Consider the following 18,672-nt stretch of genomic DNA (forward strand, 5'->3'; position numbering starts at 1 on the left):
GGAGTATCATATCCCATGACGAGCGGAGGACATGTGTCTTACCCTCCTGCTGCCTCCTCCAGGTGTGTGTTTAATGTTGTCCATAGATCCGACCTTTGACTGAGCCCTGAATTCAAGCTTCTCAGACCTGATCTCAATGTTTCCCCCACCTGAAAAAGCAAGTGAAATTCCTAATGATTTCACCAAATTAAACACATCATTATTTACATGCGTTCAAAACGCTTAGTGAATCAAGTCCAAGGTTTGTAAAATCCAAGGTGGACATGCAGGGTTACCTGGTTTGTGGCGAATGTTGTCTTTCGATCCACACTTTGACTGGACATTGGTCAGGTCAATCTTTTTGTGGAGGATTTGCACTTCAGAACAAAACACAAGGGTTTTATTATTCTTCCAGATAATTAAAATAAATTCTGTTTAAAACTATCCAAACACACTTCCACAGATTTACACAAGAAAGAGAACAAAACTGTAACACTTTAGTTTAGGGACCAATTCTCAGTATTAATTAGTTGTTTATTAGCATGCAAATTACTAGCATATTCCTGTATATTAGTACTAATAAAGCACATATTAATGCTGTGTTGTGCATGACCGTATTTTACATCCCTTAATCCTACCCCACACCTAAACTGAACAACTACCTTACTAACTATTAATAAGCAGAAAAGTAGGAGTTTAGTAGGCAAAAGTTGTCGTTAATAAGTTAATTAGCATTGAGAATTGGTCCCCAAATTAAAGAATGAAAGTGTAATGGTCAGTAAACTTTTCAGTCCCTTGAAAGTAAAACCCCCTCTTGGTGGTTTAGTCATCTCTGAGGCAAGGCAAGGCAAGGCAAGTTTATCCATCTATAGAACATTTCGTACCACAATGGTAAATTCAAAGTGCTTTACATAAAAAAAGGTAAAATAATCATGAAGAAAAAATAATAACAAAAAATAAAACAAGCAATTTTAAAAACACCACTAAAACAGGCAATTTAAAACACATTGGAAATGATTTAAAAATTGACGTATTTAAAATGAATTTAAACAGTTAAAAATAGAAAATGATTTTAACATAGAATATAGTGAATATTAAAATACAGTGCGCAATCAATGTCGGACATCGCACATTGCTCATTCAACAAATGCCACAGCTACACAACGATGAGTTTGAGTCTAGATTTAATGTGACTAATGTTTATAGCACATCTGATTCTCTTCTGGAAGCTGCTTCCAACGTGGCGGGTGGGCGGCATAGTAACTAACAGGCGGAAACTCCCCCTTGTTTTGTGTGAACCCTTGGTATTTCTAACTGACCGTCGATCCTAATGATCTGAGTGGTCTGTTTAGGTTTAATATTCAGTGAACATATCTGCAAGATCTATTTTGGGTTCCTATGTCATTGAGGTCATGATTGAGTTAAAAAACGAGTTAAAGTGTACTACCTTTAAAAAACAATCCTAAATGTAAATGGAGAGCCAGTGTAAGGACTCCTGAGGGACTGGTGTGATATGCCTCAGATTTTCGGTTCTAGTCAGAATCCTGGAAGCAGCGTTCTGGATGAGCTGCAGCTGTCCTGAATGGTCGTTTGGGAAGGCGGTGAGGAGACCATTACAATAGTCCCACCCTGCTGGTGATCAAAGGGATGAACACGTTTCTCTAAAGTCTTGACGACTGGAAACAAAACAGTCTAATTCTTGCAATGTTTTTTAGATGATGAGTATGCTGATTTAGTTACTGCTTTGACCATGACTACTGAAACTAAGGTCTGTCTCCAGAAATCACACCAAGATTCCTGACTTGATTTTTAGTTGTTTGTCCCTTGAGTCAAGGTATGCATTCACCTTGAAAACTTCATCTTTGTTTCCAAATGCAATAACTTCAGTTTTTTCCTGGTTTAACTGAAGAAAGTTCCTGGCACATCCAACTATTAATTTCATCAATACATTGGCAGAGGGAGTCAATGGGGCTGTAGTTAATCATTTGGCGATAAGGGACTAGGTAAAATCTGGGTTCATCAGCCTAGCTGTGATAGGCAATTTGGTTCTTTCTTCATTATCTGACTTAGTGGGAGCATATACTACAGGCTAAACAAGAGCGGTGCCAGAAGAATTGAGCCCTGTGGGACTCCGCCATGTCATGGACGGCCACTTAGACTTATGCTCTCCTAGACTCACATAATAACCTCTCCTTTCTAAGTATGACCTGAACCATTTGAGTACCATCCCAGAAAGCCCGACCCAGTTTTCCAGTCTCTCTAGTAGTATGTTATGATCGACAGTGTCAAACGCAGCACTGAGATCTAGCAATACCAGCACTGATATTTTGCCAGAGTCAGAATTATAAGCGAATATCATTTATTATCTTAATGAGCGCTGTCTCTGTCCTGTGATGCAGTTGTAAACCAGATTGCAAATTGTCCAGGTATCCATTTGAGTTTAAGTATTTTGTTCAGCAGATGATTAAAAAAAACCTTTTTCTATAATTTTGCCTATAAAAGGAAGATTAGATATTTGGTCTTATAATTGCTCAGAATGGTGTTATCAAGATTGCTCTTTTCAGGAGGGGCTTTACAACTGCAGTTTTCAGGGAGTTTTGGAAATGTCCCAGAAAGAAGTGAGGCGTTCACACCACTTCTAAGAGATCTGATTCTAAAACAGTTAAGCACCCTTTTGAAAAAATATGTGGGAAGTGTGTCAAGATCGCAGGTTGACGATTTTTTAGGTGCTGGCACTATTTCTTCCAAAATTTTGCTATCAATTGCTTCAAAAATAGACATAGTATCTTTTTGATATTGCGTCCCAGATCTGTCTGACCTCTGCATTACTTGAGGATGTGCTAATTGCCTTCCTGATATTAATGATCTTCTCAGAAAAGAAGGAAGCAAACTCATTGCATTTGGTAACTGAGAGCATTTCACTGGGAATCTGACTTGGGGGGTTTGTCAGTCTCTCAACAGTGGCAAAAAGAGTACGAGTGTTGTTTAAGTTACTGTTTATAAGGTTTGAGAAGAAACTTCTGTCTAGCTGTGGCTAGTTTCACATTAAAAGCATGAAGGCTGTCTTTATAAATGCTATAGTGAATTTCAAGTTTCGTCTTCCGCCACATCCTCGCTCGGCTTTTCTGCATTGTCTTTTCATAGTCTGAACTGCTGTTGATCTTCTCCAAACTGATTTCTGTCTGTTTGTTTTCTTACTGACTATTATTGGAGCAATATCATTAATAACATTTTTAACTTTTGAGTTAAAGGAATCAAGGAGAATATCAACAGAGAGTCTGCAGAAATGCTTGGTGTTAGAGATATAGCCTCCATAAACCGCACACTAGTGTTATCGTTAATGCATCTCCTTCTGACAGAGACAGATCTAGATTCATTGGTAGCAGAGATCAATATATCAAAGAAAATACAGAATATATAAAAAATTGCAACATACCTAAAAACAACATATGAGAATATAATTTTTTAACATTTATTTTTTATTGTATTTATAGAGTTGTAATATACCTTAAATGATCATGAACCACAACCCTTTAATTATTTTAGGTGGTCATCTGTCTACTAAACAAGTTTGTTCTTCACTTTAGATCATAGATTGAGGATACAACATGAGAACAGTACAATTGTGTACCATCCCTGCTCCCAAAAATAGAAGCAATGACCTCATAGCCACAGCTGTTGTTGTTTTGTTTTTGTTTTTGTTTTTTTTCTGTATAAAAAGCCCTCAGTGTCTTCAGGGTGAGGTCAGCTTTCAGCTCTAGCCAACTGCTCACCACAAAGGAGCACTCGGCTGACCAGAGCACTTCAACAAGACCCCTCTGTGCTAAAGAGCTGATGTCCTTCAAGAGCAGAGAAGAGCAACTCATCTTGAGTGTATTAGGATCTCTATGGATCACTTGCTGGTACTTTAATGAGTGTACTGATTATGCTTAAAGGGATACTCCACACCAGAATGAAAATTTTGTCATTAATCACTTACCCCCATGTGGTTCCGAACCCGTAAAAGCTTAGTTCATCTTTGGAACACAATTTAAGATATTTTGGATGAAAACCCAAAGTCCCATTGACTGGCAAGTAAATTACACTGTCAAGGTCCAGAAAAGTATGAAAGATATTGTCAGAATAGTCCATCTGCCATCTATTCTGACGATGCCTTGACAGTATAATTTACTTGGCAGCCAATGGGACAGTTACAAGCCTCCCGGTTTTCATCCAAAATATCTTAAATTGTGTTCTGAAGACGAACGAAGCTATTAATAAATAACACTGTTAAATGTAATCTTTAACAAATCTCAAAAAGAATATCCATGATGTTATGATGCCAAAATTCACTTTTAGCATTTAAAATGACTGATTAAATTTTTTATGCATTTAGACAAAAGTGATTTATCTGTTATTGGTGATAATTATTGGCTTATTAGTATCAGGCGGAATTGTAATATCTGTGCACCCCTACTATTATTATATTATTATAATATTATACTACTATTGTCCTTATTATGCCATTTTTAAGGTTCCTACTATAGTTTTGTAATAGGTTTACATGCATGCAAGGCCAAAAAAAAAACACTTTCGTTTTCTCAAAATATGAATTTAATATCGCCTCATTTTCCAATGATTCTCAAACAATTTGTTTGAAGCAGTTCTAAGATTCAGTCTCTCTAAACCCCTCCTTTCCGTGAGCCTACTCTGCTCTGATTGGTCAGATGCCCCATTCAGTACCATGTACAGCATGTCGTAAATGATTCACTCGTTGCCATAGTTCCGTATTTTGAACACTCTATAGAAAATATAAACGTCTATTATTTATCTTATTTACAGGTTGTGATTTAGTGAAACCAGCTGATCCAAATAAACATGGCACTGAGCTCATCTTTTAAGAGCAAGCGTTTTGTGAATCCCGCATTGAACGCCCTGAAATTATAGAAGCAGTCGTCAGTAAAATGATGGGAACACAAAAATTTGGGGTTGTACTGTTGAGGTACAGTGGAAAAAAATGAATATTAACCAGATTCTTTGCAGCCTAATATTTCGGAAGTGAAAATGAAATGAGTTTACTTTCACAGCATAAGACACAGCATCTTCTCAACATGACGTTAACCATGCGCACTGGAAGTTGTTCACGGCTGGCCAGTGTAGAACATGGGCGGGCATTATGCAAATGTGTTACCCCGTGACGTGTGGCCATCACAGAAGTGGGATCCGAATGCTGATGACTCGTTTAGGCTGTCCAGAGTCGATTCTTTCTTTTAATAACTTTATTTATTGTGCATTTTCAGTTTACATTAACATATTACATTACACAGTGCATGAAAGGCAATATTCGAAATGGCATAATAGGGGCAAGTCTCTATAGTATGATTTTTGTTAAAACACCAACAAACGGGCCCCTGTTTACTCACTTTTCCACCTCCGGGTACATGTTTCATATTATCTGTGGAACCACACCTAGACTGCACATTACTTAAGTCCAACTTCTGATCGAGAATTTGAATCTGAAAGATTGGGGAAGAGAAGGAGTTATCTGTATTTTTTTAGCTTGGGACCAGAGAGGAACCTAGAGAGCCACCAGATGAAACTAACATAGTTCATCACTGGGAAAGGCCTTTTAGACCATGAAAGTGTAGATGTTTTTGACATTGAGAGGGTAGATGGAATGGGGTGTCCAAATTGCTAATCCCAAGGTTTCCACAAATGGTCATAACTTTAGGAAGAACCAAGACTGAAGGTGTTGAGTTCAACCCACAGTTACTCACATTGCCACCTCCAGGTACATGTTTGACATTGTCTTTGGAGCAACATTTTGACTGGACATAAGTTCAACTTTTGATCCAGTATTTTTACTTGGAAAATCAAGTTGGGAAGAGCAAGAGTTATCTTTCCAATTATCTTAGAGACATAAAGAACTGCCAATGAGAAAGAGCTATGAGTATGTGAATGGTACAGCACAAACATGAATTTATTTTCATTAAATTGAGCTTTTTTTGTCTCCCACTCACTCTTGACTTAGGTTTCAATGTTCAACAGTTGACTCAACAATTGTAAAAACCCTCTTTTACAGTTCAGTGTCAATCCCAAAGTGTGAGTAGTTGGTGATTGTGTAACAGACACAACTACTACATTGAACGAGAGCCTTGACTTTTTTTACAAGGTTTCCACAAATGGTCATAACTTCAGGAAGAACCAAGACAGAGGGTGTTGAGTTCATCCTATAGTTACTCACATTGCCACCTCCCGGTACATGTTTCAAATTGTCTTTGGAGCCACACTTTGACTGGACATTACTGAAGTCCACCTTCTGATCAAGAATTTTTACCTGAAAGAGTGCAGAGGTCAAGGAAAAGAAGAATTACCTTTTGGGTAAAGCCAAATCAGAAACCTTTAGATTTTTACTAATAACATCTGAAGTATACAGTATTTACAACTTCATGAGGAACATATAAGGAACATCTCAATTCAGTACAGTATGGCTGGGAGTTTGACTAGTCTTGACTAGTCTTGACTAGTCAGAAGCAAGGAATGAAAGAATAATGGGAAATATAGACGTGAACTGTGTCTCCATACTGTTTTATCCCATAGTAACTTACATTGCCACCTCCGGGTGTGTTTGATATTGTCTTGAAGCCACACTTCACATTGGACATGAGTTGGACATTACTAAACTCCAACTTTTTACCAAAAATTTGCTCCTGTTTAAAGTAAACGTTTGGAAGTTTTCATGAACAAAAATGGCAAATTGGTAAAAGTTCCCCGATACTCATGAAGCATAAAGACATATTGTTAAGTGCTTTACAAAAAAAGACTTTGGAACGGCAAACATTTACGTTTTTTTGCATAACTAGTTACCATTCTTGGGAAATGTAACCATTACAATACCTAGAGATAATATATTAGTCAATTCTCACTGTACAGTATAATTATTAGCTTACATATGGCAAACAGTGAGAGTTTACTAATAATGTTGCGATAGGCAATGACAAATACAATATAAAATGTAAAAAAATAAGTAATAAAATGCACACACTTCATGCACCTGTCAAATTAAAAACATACAGTTACTCACATTTCCACCTCCTGGTACATGCCTGAGGTTAGCTTTGGAGCCACACTTAGACTGAACATTACTGAAATCCACCTTCTGATCAAGAATTTGTACCTGTGAAAGGAAGAACATAGGACGAGTTGTAAACTATTGCGACTTATAAACTATTACTGAGAGAGTTATTTGAGTAATAAACAGGTTTTCATTAGCCTTTGACCACAATGACCACATTACAAGATCAATAATAAAACAAAACAAAATGTTTTTAACTAAACAAAAATTGAATTTTAAATGTCAAATTTCATCGTTTTACAAGAGTCAGTTTAATACAATTTTAGGTGAAATGACTTGTACAGCCAATTTGATTATACTTAAAAACTTTTAAGTTCAGTTTCTGCCTTTTAGGTGTTTAGTTTTTAAATAAATGTTATATATGAAAATGTTCCACTTACTTCAACATAAAAACTTGATTTTAGTTGGATCTCAAACCTAACTGCAAACAGAACATTAAAGTGAATCAACTCAAGATGAATTACCCGGCCGCCTCCAGGCTGGTGCTTTAAGTTGTCAGTGGAGCCGATTTTGGAGCGTATGTTCTTCAGATCAGGGAGGGGGGCAGCGGCCGACAGTGATGTGGGTGAACGGTTCTTCGGAGATTTAGGGGTTGATCGGATCACTGCGACCTTCTTGATTTCATTTCCTGTGCTTGGAGACTTGCCACCCGCAGCCTTGCTGGCAGGGGATTTGGGAGTGCTGGGGCTGCTGTGCCCACTGGTCTCCGGGGTCTTAGGAGAGTCTGGGAAACAGTATAGAGCTATGAAGATGGCAATAATCTCATAATCAAATGTTCCATTCTTCAAAAAGATATACAAGATTCATTCCTAAAAACCACTTTGTGAAAGAAACTCACTTACCTTTTCCATTTTTGGCAACTGCAGTCATGGCAGGAATCTTTGAACCGGCAGCATGAGGTCTACTGCTAGCCTAGAGATATACAGGAACGCACAGACAGAAAGAAATAGAAATACATTAAGAATTTTATTCTATGAAATTATAGATAACAAAACTGTTAATGTCTATATATATCAACTTATATCTACTAAGCACATTCTCCCCTCAGTTTTACCATAATTTCCACCATAACCCACAATTTTCAGTTAGTGTAAATTCAGTTTAACAAGAACAAAACTGACAAGAGCTTGAAATAACTTAAAGTAGAAAAGAGATAAATAATCACTTGCATATTTCCAACCAAGCTGTAATTTTGTCAAATTATGCAAAAGCTGTAAACATTTTAAGGACACAAATGCTATGTAAAATGAGCCTTAACAAGACACAGAAGTTTGCCATTTTATTACAAAAATGTAATTTCCAGCACAGTATGTCATTTCCACTATAAAGATGCATATCAAAATGACAATTCTCTAGCAATACATGTACGCCAACTGTTGGACATTGCTGGACAAAAGCACTCATATTTGAAGAAGCATTTATAAACAAATGAGAAAAATGAATTATAGGCCCACTGACATGTTTGCCTGTTCAAACATACAGTTTGTTAAAAGCACATTCAGTAATTATTTACCCATCCATTGGAAGCACAATCAAGTTATCCAATACAATTATTCTAAAATCACACAGATTATTTTCATTTGTCAGTGTTGATAATATATCCTAAATCTAAAAAACTTTAGATTTAACTAACATCAAAGACAGAATTTTGTGTGAATGAGATGTTGGCCAGTTAGCAGGAGGAGAGAAAAAGATGCTGTTAATCACACCAGACAAACAAGCACAAAGTTAAACCATTCTCCACAGCAGCAGCAGGACACGGGGTCCGACACCAGCAGCTGGACTCACTCTTGGCTTGGAGTCTTTGGGTCCAGAACTGGTGGCAGGTACTGATGGAGATCTACTAGAGTAGGCCAAGTCCTTTTTCGGGATGGAGGAAGGTGTTTTATGGGAGGAGGGTCTGACTTTACTGTTTTTAGGGATCTTTACATAAAGAGCAAAACCGTAGTGGATGAAAACTCCATGGAGTGCAAATAGCGTCAGAAAGCAAAATAAAAGGCAAAAAAAATGTACAGTGAAAGTGGAAGAGAACTGAAAGATGATGCAAAATAGCTATTAGCACTCACCCTCTTCTCTGCATCACCATTGGTCTTGGACTGAGCTGTGAAGAACCAAAAAATGCAACCAATATGATTACAATCAGTAAATCAGAAATAAGATGTGAATAAATGTGTTGCTAAGCTTAGTGAGCTGCGTAACCTAAATCATTACTAAACAACTAACACTAGAGTCTCATCTCACAATCAATTTCAATGCGGTTTGATGTTAACATGTTGCTAACAAGGCGACACAAATACATAGCACATACAATTAATGGATAAAATTGTTAGTGTTTAATGATATAAAAACGTTTTTATAACTTATTTTAAGTATTGAATCAAATGGTTTTCATTTTTAATCAACATTTCTCTCACCTGGCCTGCCATATTGGATTTAAAAGTTCATCATAATGCATTCTGATACTGCGTTTTCTATGAAGGAAGTCTAAATAAGAGGTCTACAGTAATGCACATAAGCTTCTTTAAAGTTCTTCTTCTGTACGCTATTAAAAATAAAGGTTCTTTATTGACCATGATGGTTCCATGAAGAACCTTTAACATATATGGAACCTTTCCATTCCACAAAAGGTTCTTTATAATGTAGTCTTTAGATTTTAAAATGTTCTTTACAATAAGAAAATTTCTTTCCATAACAGACTACCAAAAGAAACTTTTGTACAAATACCAAAAATGGTTCTTCGATTACATCGCTGTGAAAACCCCCCATTGGAAACTTTATATATTCTTTATATTTTTAAGAATGTAGGCCCCTGACTAGGTTCCAGCTATGTTAACAGTGTGGAAATACCTTTTCTAAATTGACTACAGTTTGCTACATTTATTCCTAATGCTTCATCTCTTTTTCTTAACTTGTGAATATTTACCGGATGATAATTCTATAATTTTTAAGCAACATTTGAGAAACGTAAGCTGTAAATGAAAGTGAGGGGATCTTAAAGCAGTGCTGCACCAGATGGCGTTGTGAACGCATGCAAGTAGCACGTTCATGCACACAGACATGCCAAACTGAACTCATTGAAACACGGCCAGCAAACATGGATTTCATCAATCGGCGCAAAACAGGCTGCAAGACCACCAGAGGGAACAAAAGAATGACAGAGTGAGACTGAGTGCCCAAACAAGGACGACATGTAGCAAACAACTGCAGGACAACAGATCGTTCTCCTCAGCACGCTGTTCATTTTGTAGGATGTTCATTATAGACAGAAATTTGTGCATGGCTAAGCCGCTCTGTAAAACATAGGTGGAGGCAAACCAAGGAAGAGACACTGCACTGGGATTCTGTGAGCTTAACTGCACAGACCTTTGAACTGAGCCACCGGCACCAGGGATTTTCTTGCCGGGGAGACGTGGACACCTTTTGAAGAGTCAATTGTGCTTGTAGAGGAAGGAGTGGCTTCTGTCTTTTTGGTCTCTGCATCTTTGGTGGTAACAATAACGTTGTGATTACCCCCTGATAACGTAGCATCAGCTTTCTCCTGCACTTTGCCCATTGCTTCCATGGACTCATAAGGTAGAGTTTTTGTAAAACTATGTTCTTTGGTTTCAGAAGGTGCACATTCGGCGAGAGTTGTCTGAGCCCTGCTGGCCCACGCTGGAAGCTTTTCTTCTTCAGCATGGCTCTCATTGCTGTAAACAGACATTTCTTCCTCTTCATGAAGGGTCTCGCTGTAAGGAGCCCTGGCTTCTACAATCCTCTCCCCGACAGATGTCAGGTCTTCCAGGGCGGCGCTGCGGACCAGGAAAGTCACAGGTGGCTCATTCTCCAAAGACAGGCTCCTGGTGCGGTCTGGACTGACGGATGTCCGTCGATGATGGGAATGGACCGGTCGTCCAGACCAGCTGCTTCTGAGGAGGTCTTCGTCCTGCTCTAGTATTCTCTGGTGGTCTACACAGCTCCAGTCCGAGTGTTGATCATAACCATCTGGTGAAAACCCTGCTGCTAAAGCTGGAAACAAAGCCGCTCTTGCCTTTCACTAATGCACGACCCATTCACCATGGACAGACAGTGGTCAGAAGATTTATAGAAAGCAATGACAACATCTATATCACTTTTCCCAAGGAAACTGTCACATGATAAGGAGGGAACAAAAATACTTGTGGTGACAACCGTAGAGGAAAGACAACGAGCAAACATAACTGGCTTGCTGGCCTTTGCTAACATCCAAAACAAACAGCTGTGATGAAACCGGACTTCACACTGAACACAGAAATATGAGCTGATAGGTGCAATTAAAGAGCAAGATTGTTTGCAATAATTTTTTTTTTTTTTTTTTTTTTATACAACTTATAAATTGTTTTTTTTTTTTTTTTTGTGCCACTAACCTTATGAAAAAGAAGTACACTTCAGTATACTATTTATTCCATTAACTTAATGTAATGTTTATTTTATGTTATTTACAAATAAATAAAAATGGATTATTAAGTGCAAGAGTGCTTTTTGACCCACTTAGTTAAACATATGTTATTATTTAATTAATTACTCAATTGTCTTTAAAATAGGATTAAAGCACACCGCCGAATGCACTAACAAGCATTTATGGTAACTAAAATATATGTTTATGTCATGTATTTGTGATTGTATTAAATTGCAACTTTTAAAAAAAAATTGCAACATTTTATTATAAACGTATATTTAAAATATATTAACTTTATTATCTGTAATATCAGATTACAAAAGAGTTAAAATTTTAATAAAATATTTTACATGCGAGTCAAGAAATCAAAATAAATGCACTTCTTTAAAGCAGGTCAAAAAAAATTAAATGTAAAATTTGTATGGCCCTAAAAAAAGTAACTTTTTTGATGTTTTGATGATGATTTGACGTTATTACAAAAGTAAATATTGGTGTCTGCTTTTTAAAAGCACCTAGTTTCTACTGATTATTAAAATAAAATGGACATATCTCTGTGAATTCACAAAACCAAATAACCAGTACAAATACAGATAAGTGAGGTGGAGTACTACCAGGACAAAACAGAGAAAATATAATTTATAATTTAAAATATATTTTTATAAATAATCATAATTCATGTAGCATGATGGCTATTCTACAAAGCATGACACTAATGTGGTAGTTGTGTAAAAGTAAAAAAGGGTTTTACCTGCAGGTGCCATTCCTCCAGCTTATTAATGATCGTGATATGTAGCAAACAAAGAGAGAGAGACATAAAAGACAACATTAGAGAACTACATAGCATTTTTTTTTCTTTTTTGGAAATTTTAGCTACAGAGATGCACTATAAACACTATAACCTAGAGTGAAATCAGATCATCAATATACTACACTTCATTTTGAAATTCCAAAAGAAACAAATACTTGCAATTAAAGCACTGTGACCTATGAGAGAAAAGCTTTGACTAAGATCCTATTTGGCACAAAGCATTAATTCCAGACTTGGCATAACATCACACCTACCCTGGCAAAGGCAGCTGAGCTGTCTTAGTGACTAATCACATGGGAACTAATCTGAGAATGGCTCTGGAGTCTCCCTTGAGTTTATTTTGATTTAAAAGCCTGAAACCTGTCAGCATTCCTCAGCAGTGATGTCAAAATTAAACTGTGTGCTTGCAGACATATATATTACCTTGCACTTTAAAAATCACCCCAATGCAAGCGCAACATAAAAAGGATTTCAAAGCAAGAAATGGTAATTTGAAACAACTGCATCCAAGATGGCATTTTTGTTACCAGTGGTCCCACTTCAAACAGAAGCATCCTGCAAGCTTAAAATATGCAACAAATTAGTAAAAAAAAATGCTATAGAAAATTAGAAGCATTAGGATGTAAGGCACAAAAGCATCCACATCAATAAAGGCACAAAAGGGCAGTCAAGCAAAGCATGTCAGTCAAAAGAGGCAGCAGTTGATGGAGCAGTAGGTCCATACCGCTTGCCACTTCCACAGCAGGCTGGGACTGATCTTCTTTCTCTTCCTGTCTTGAATCTTGGGGGCTTTCTATAAAACAATCATTTGAACAGTTCACACACCAAGCTCCTAAAGGAAGTCCTGGTTTACTTGTGAAATTGAAGCTGCTGTTAAAGTCTAAAAGCAAGCCAGAAATGGAAGGTTTAGCTTCACAGCTCAGCTGCAGTGAGACTTTAGCTGACTTCAAAAGTGCTCTGCTGAAAGCAAATAAATGGATGATTAACTTGCATGAACACTATAACAAAAAAAAAAGGAATTAAAACGGGGGGTGGGGGGTTGGGGTTTGCATATCCAACCAGAAACAAAGCGAACACAGTCTTGAATCTCTGTATATTTAACAAGGCATAGTTAGTAAAAGGCATCGCACTGCATGAATAAAAAGAAATACTTAATATAAAATAAATAAATAATAATAATAAGAATAATAATGAAAAAAATTGTTAACTTTTTACTTTAAAAAGGGCAATTTGTAAGGGAAAGCAAAGACAAACTGCATTTCAAAGCATCTTTATTATAAGTGCAGCACTGCATACCACACTGCTTCTCCTCAGCAGAGGAGGTGCCTCCAGCATTACTGAGCTCAACATCTACCCGTTCTTCTGAAAACTCTTCTGTGAGAGAGAATGTTGGTTAAAAAACACATAAGTACTTATGTACAATCAACTGTTGTTTGGGACAATCAGTATTAATAGAGACATGTTTAAAGTCTGTTAAGGTTGTTCTATTTGACATTGTATTTATCTAAATTGACAAAAATGATCACTTTATACAGATAACTTAAGTATGGTGTTTTCCAATGGCAAGAAATTGATGTCAAACAGCTGGAGCAATCTGTCACACTGTACTGTGACCTCTATGCAACCCCATCAATATTTCCCTGCAACTGGATCCCTGAACTTGGTAGGGAAAAAAAAACAAATTAATTCACTTGTTGTAAGAACATATTTAAATTTAAAAATACACTGCTAATTTTACCGTCAAATAAAATATATGGAGAGAAACTGATGCTAGCTGAATGTGCTGGCAACCAATATAAGCAACGACCTGCAGTACTGGAAAGTAACTTTTTATTGAAGTAACAAGAAACATTGTCCAATATTTCTAAAAGAAATTTAGTCCATTTAGGTTTTCAAAAACGTTGGATTGAGGGTTGTGCACTGAAAGTAAATTATGCATTATATCCAACTATATCATAATAAAATGCTACTTTTAAATGAAAAAATAAAACAAAATTATGAATTATAAAACAAAGATATGATTCAGTGGCATGGCGGGCCAAAATAAAGGTCATCACAGGCCAACATTGGACCAAACCATGAACTGATTTGTGCAAAATTGAACGATACTGGTGAAGACATTGTTTTGAGCATCCATGACATCTTGATGACAATTTCCTATTATTCAAATAATTTAATATAAATAAATAAATGTGCAATACTATGAATATACTATCATTCAAAATGTTTTACATTATAGTTCATTTGCAGCTGTACAAAATGGGGGCTTTCACACATACAGCCCTTTCTGGATAGTTACCAGTAAATTACAACTTAGAGATCATGTTGTCACAGAATCACCAGGCTCCATCCTTACCCAGTATCAGCGCTCACAGTCTCCCGATTACTAATTATCACCAGCTGTCACCGATTACTCCAGCACCATACAAAAGGACTTGCCACATACACGCATTTTGTCTGGTCTCATCTATGGCTAAGACTGCATCAATTCGGATTGTTACTTACCTGAAGATTACTTACCTCCATGATCCTATCCTCATCCTTGTATCTAGCCTCCAATCCTCTTCTCCTTTCAGTCTCCTTTGATCCTCCTACAAGACAACAGGAAAGTGTTCAGTATCTCTCAGTGACTATCTAACAGTGGGTGTGTGGCAACTCACCATTCCTCTCACGACTCCGTATTTTTACCTTCTCTGCTGCCATATGTTTGATTCAAGTCATTTAATAGTGTTTACTGGATTGTTTGAAAACTTACCAATCTGTCAAGTGTGTTTTTCCCTGACAGAAGACCAGACCGAAGACAGGAATCGGCAGCAAGAGTGCTTTAAAACCCTATTAATTTCAGGAATTGGTGGATTTTTCTTTGCCAGTCTTTTTCTCACCCAACCACTGCCACACCAGTCACTGCACCAAGCACTTCTTCACCACCTACCATTGTCGCCAGTCCCATGGCCAACCTGGTGCCCTACTCTTGTGACGGCCCTTGTGTGATTGTTAATTATCTTTGTTCTGTTGAGGTGATTGCTGATTGGGTGCACCTGGAACCTGTGAGTGGTGCACCTGGAACCTATGAACCAGTGGAGATAAAGCTCCACTTGGTCAAACTACTGGGGCAGTCTCTTCTCTGCAATCCAGACGTCATCCATGGCCTGATCATTCCGACTACTATATTTTGTTTTGGGTTTATTTGTGTTATAGAGACTTACCATCTGCATTTAAATAGTTATGTTTAGTGACTCTTTTGTTAAATAAACCACCTTTTGATTATTTATGCTGCCTCGTTCCCTCTTTTGTCATGACCCTTGAGCCAGGTTGTGACACTCTGGTTTGGCGGAGGAGTGCAACGGATTTCTGCTACAATGTTCGATGGCCCTCGAGATGCAGCCGCATTGATTCCCTACTGCGAGAGCAAAAATCTCGTTCATAATCTCCCTATTAACATGGAGAGTGCTGCAGAGGGCAGATACAATATGGTAGCAAAATGACCCTGTAACGCAGACATTAAACAGCTTTGTGACACTTCCGCAAAGTTTTTGTAAGCCTGTTGGAGCTACTTTCATTGGTGGTCAACTTTATCACTTGAAGCAAGGAAAAATGTCCATTAATAATTATGCCCTGAAGTTTCGTACCCTAGCAGCAGAAAGCGGCTGGATCTCGCTGCATACGTTGATTCCATCTGCCTCAAGAAAGCAGCAGCTGACCCAGAGATTATGCCTCTATTGTAGTGCTGCTGGGCATGTTATTGTCGAATGCCCCAACTGACCTCCTTGACCTTTGGTGAGTGTTGTCCAAGCTATCTATGTTAGTTCATCGCGTCTTACTACCAAAGTGTTCCTTACTGTCTCGAATATCTCCTTTCCAGTCACTGCACTCATCAACTCTGGGTCAGCCGGGAACTTTATCTTCTGTGATCTCTGGTGCCAGTTCCACCTCCAGAAAACACAGTGTGAGAGACATTACAAAGCCCAGTCCATCATTGGAAATCCCCTGAACTGTGCAGACATCCGATATAGAGTGGATCCACTTCACTTACATGTTGGAATGCTCCACCAAGAGGAAATTCATTAACTGGTTCTGGAGAATTCTACCGCTGGTGTCATCCTAGGGCAACCGTAGTTAATACAACATCATTGAGAGCTCCCTTGGGAAACTGGTGAGATTAAGAAATGAAGCAAGCAATGTTTTCCTACATTACCCATTCCACTCAAGAAGGAACCACGATCAGTAGTTGTCTACTCTGCCTCCATCAAGACACCCATGAATCAACAATCTGTTGACATCCCTGTCTGATACTCCCAGTTCAAAGACATCTTCTGTCCCAAGTGAGCTTCCCAGTTACCACCACACGGACCATGGGACTGTGCTGTAGATCTACTTTCATGTGAACCAGTACCCTGCGGCAAAATCTATACTTTAACACTTCCTGAACAAGAAGCCATGGAATACATTTGGAAGGCTTTACAACAAGGATACATGAGACCATCTTCTTCCCCTGCTACTTCTAGCTTCTTTTTTGTGGCAAAAAAGGATGGAGGCTTGCGGCCCTATATAGATTATCGTGCCCTCAACAAGATCACAGTCAAATTCAGGTATCCCCTTCATTTCATCCCAGCTGCATTGGAATGCCTAAGGGGAGCCAAGATCTTCACCAAATTGTACCTCATCCGGATACACGAGGAAGATGAATGGAAGATGGCCTTCATGACCACTACTGGCCACTCTGAATGTTGCATTATGCTGTATGTGCTGGTAAACGCCCCCTCCTTGTTTCAGGATTTTATGTACAAGGTGCTCCGGGAGTATCTTCTGGTCTACATCGATGACATCCTGATATACTCCTGGAGCCTGGCCAAACATCGCCAGCACATTGCAAAGGTCCTTCAGAAACTCTGGGAATTCAACCTGTTCCTCAAGGCTGAAAAGTGCCAGTTCCAACAATCAGAGATCCAGTTCCTAGGGTACATTGTCAACCAAAATGATATCTCAATGGACGAAAGGAAAGTGCAAGCTATTCATAACTGGCCCACTCCCAAGATTGTCAAAGAGCTCTAAAGATTCCTCAGATTCGCCAATATCTATTGTCGCTTCATCCACAACTACAGTTCCATTACTCATCCTCTCACGCTCCTACTCCGTGGTAAGCCCAATTCTCTATCCTGGCCCCAAGAAGCAGAGACTGCATTCAAGACCCTGAATCAAGTCTTTTGTAATGTACAGCTCCTCACACATCCTGATCCAAACAAACCCTTTATCATGGAAGTTTATGCTTCAACTACTGGAGTAGAAGCAGTGCTTTTTCAGCAGCAAGGGAATCCTCCCAGACTCCATCCATTCGCTTTCTTTTCCCAAAAATTCAACTCAGCAGAAAGGAACTACAACATTGGTAAACAAGAACTGCTAGCCATTAAGTTGGCCTTAGAAGAATGGAGGCACTGGCTTGAGGGAGCGCACCATCAATTCACAGTGTGGACTCACCATAAGAACCTCCAATACCTCAGTGATTCCAAATGACTTAATCCTCATCAAGCTCGTTGGGCCTTATTCTTCACCAGACTTGATTTCAAGATTGCATACCCTCCTGGTTCCAAGAATAGCAAGGCTGATGCACTCTCTTGCATTCACTCCACTGATTATTCTTCCGAACAATCTGAGCAGATCCTAGACCCGAAAACATTCATAAACCCCATCCAGTGGACACCTCTGAGGAAGACCAAGCCAGTGCCTCAGAGAGTCCACCACCAGGCTGTCCTCCTGACTGGCAATATGTACCAAGAACTCAAAGGACCAAATTCCTCCATACAGCTCATTCCTCTGTTAGTACTGGTCACACAGGGGCCAATCAAACCCTCTCACTACTTCAAGATTGTTTCTGGTGGCCCAGCATGGAATAAGATGAGAAGGTCTGTGAGAGGATGTACATACTTCGCCATTTCCAAAAGTCCTCATCACCTTCCATCAGCCAAAATCCTTCCTCTGCATGTTCCAAATCGCCCTTGGTCGCATCTAGGGGTGGATTTCATCACGGATTTACCTCTTTCTCAAGGTAATACATGCATCTTTGTGACTGTGGACAAACTCTCCAAGTCATGCAGACTCATTCCTCTCAAAGGGCTACCCACAGCTATGGAAGTCGCCAAACTCAGTGTAAAATCAGTGAATCACTGGTTCCGGGAGAGTGAGAGGATCTGGGACTCATCACCTACAAGGAGCCATCTGGAGGCAAAATGACCTTGTCGACATCCGTAGATCCACAGCTCCCAACTATCAACCCAGAAAAAAGGTATGGATTTCAACCAGGACCATCAGGTTTCACCTACCATGCAAGAAGCTGTGTCCCAGGTACATTGGCCCCTT

The 18,672-nt window shown here is 38.6% G+C and overlaps 1 protein-coding gene across 2 annotated transcripts in view; it reads right to left on the bottom strand.

Moving 5' to 3' along the window:
- The window catches only part of mapta (microtubule-associated protein tau a), a 41,540-nt gene that overhangs the window by 4,365 nt on the left and 18,503 nt on the right, over positions 1-18,672 (bottom strand). For both annotated transcript variants that reach the window (XM_042767164.1, XM_042767165.1), the window contains exons 3-12: positions 13,043-13,111; positions 12,259-12,279; positions 9,160-9,194; positions 7,936-8,005; positions 7,558-7,817; positions 7,043-7,135; positions 6,203-6,295; positions 5,382-5,474; positions 276-357; positions 43-149 (exon numbers count right to left, since the gene is read on the bottom strand). In XM_042767164.1, the coding sequence (XP_042623098.1) occupies positions 43-149; positions 276-357; positions 5,382-5,474; positions 6,203-6,295; positions 7,043-7,135; positions 7,558-7,817; positions 7,936-8,005; positions 9,160-9,194; positions 12,259-12,279; positions 13,043-13,111 (923 nt within the window). The remainder of the gene's footprint in view (positions 1-42; positions 150-275; positions 358-5,381; positions 5,475-6,202; positions 6,296-7,042; positions 7,136-7,557; positions 7,818-7,935; positions 8,006-9,159; positions 9,195-12,258; positions 12,280-13,042; positions 13,112-18,672) is intronic.

This window comes from Cyprinus carpio, chromosome A12 (assembly GCF_018340385.1).
Source record: "Cyprinus carpio isolate SPL01 chromosome A12, ASM1834038v1, whole genome shotgun sequence".
Taxonomy (NCBI): Eukaryota; Metazoa; Chordata; class Actinopteri; order Cypriniformes; family Cyprinidae; genus Cyprinus; species Cyprinus carpio.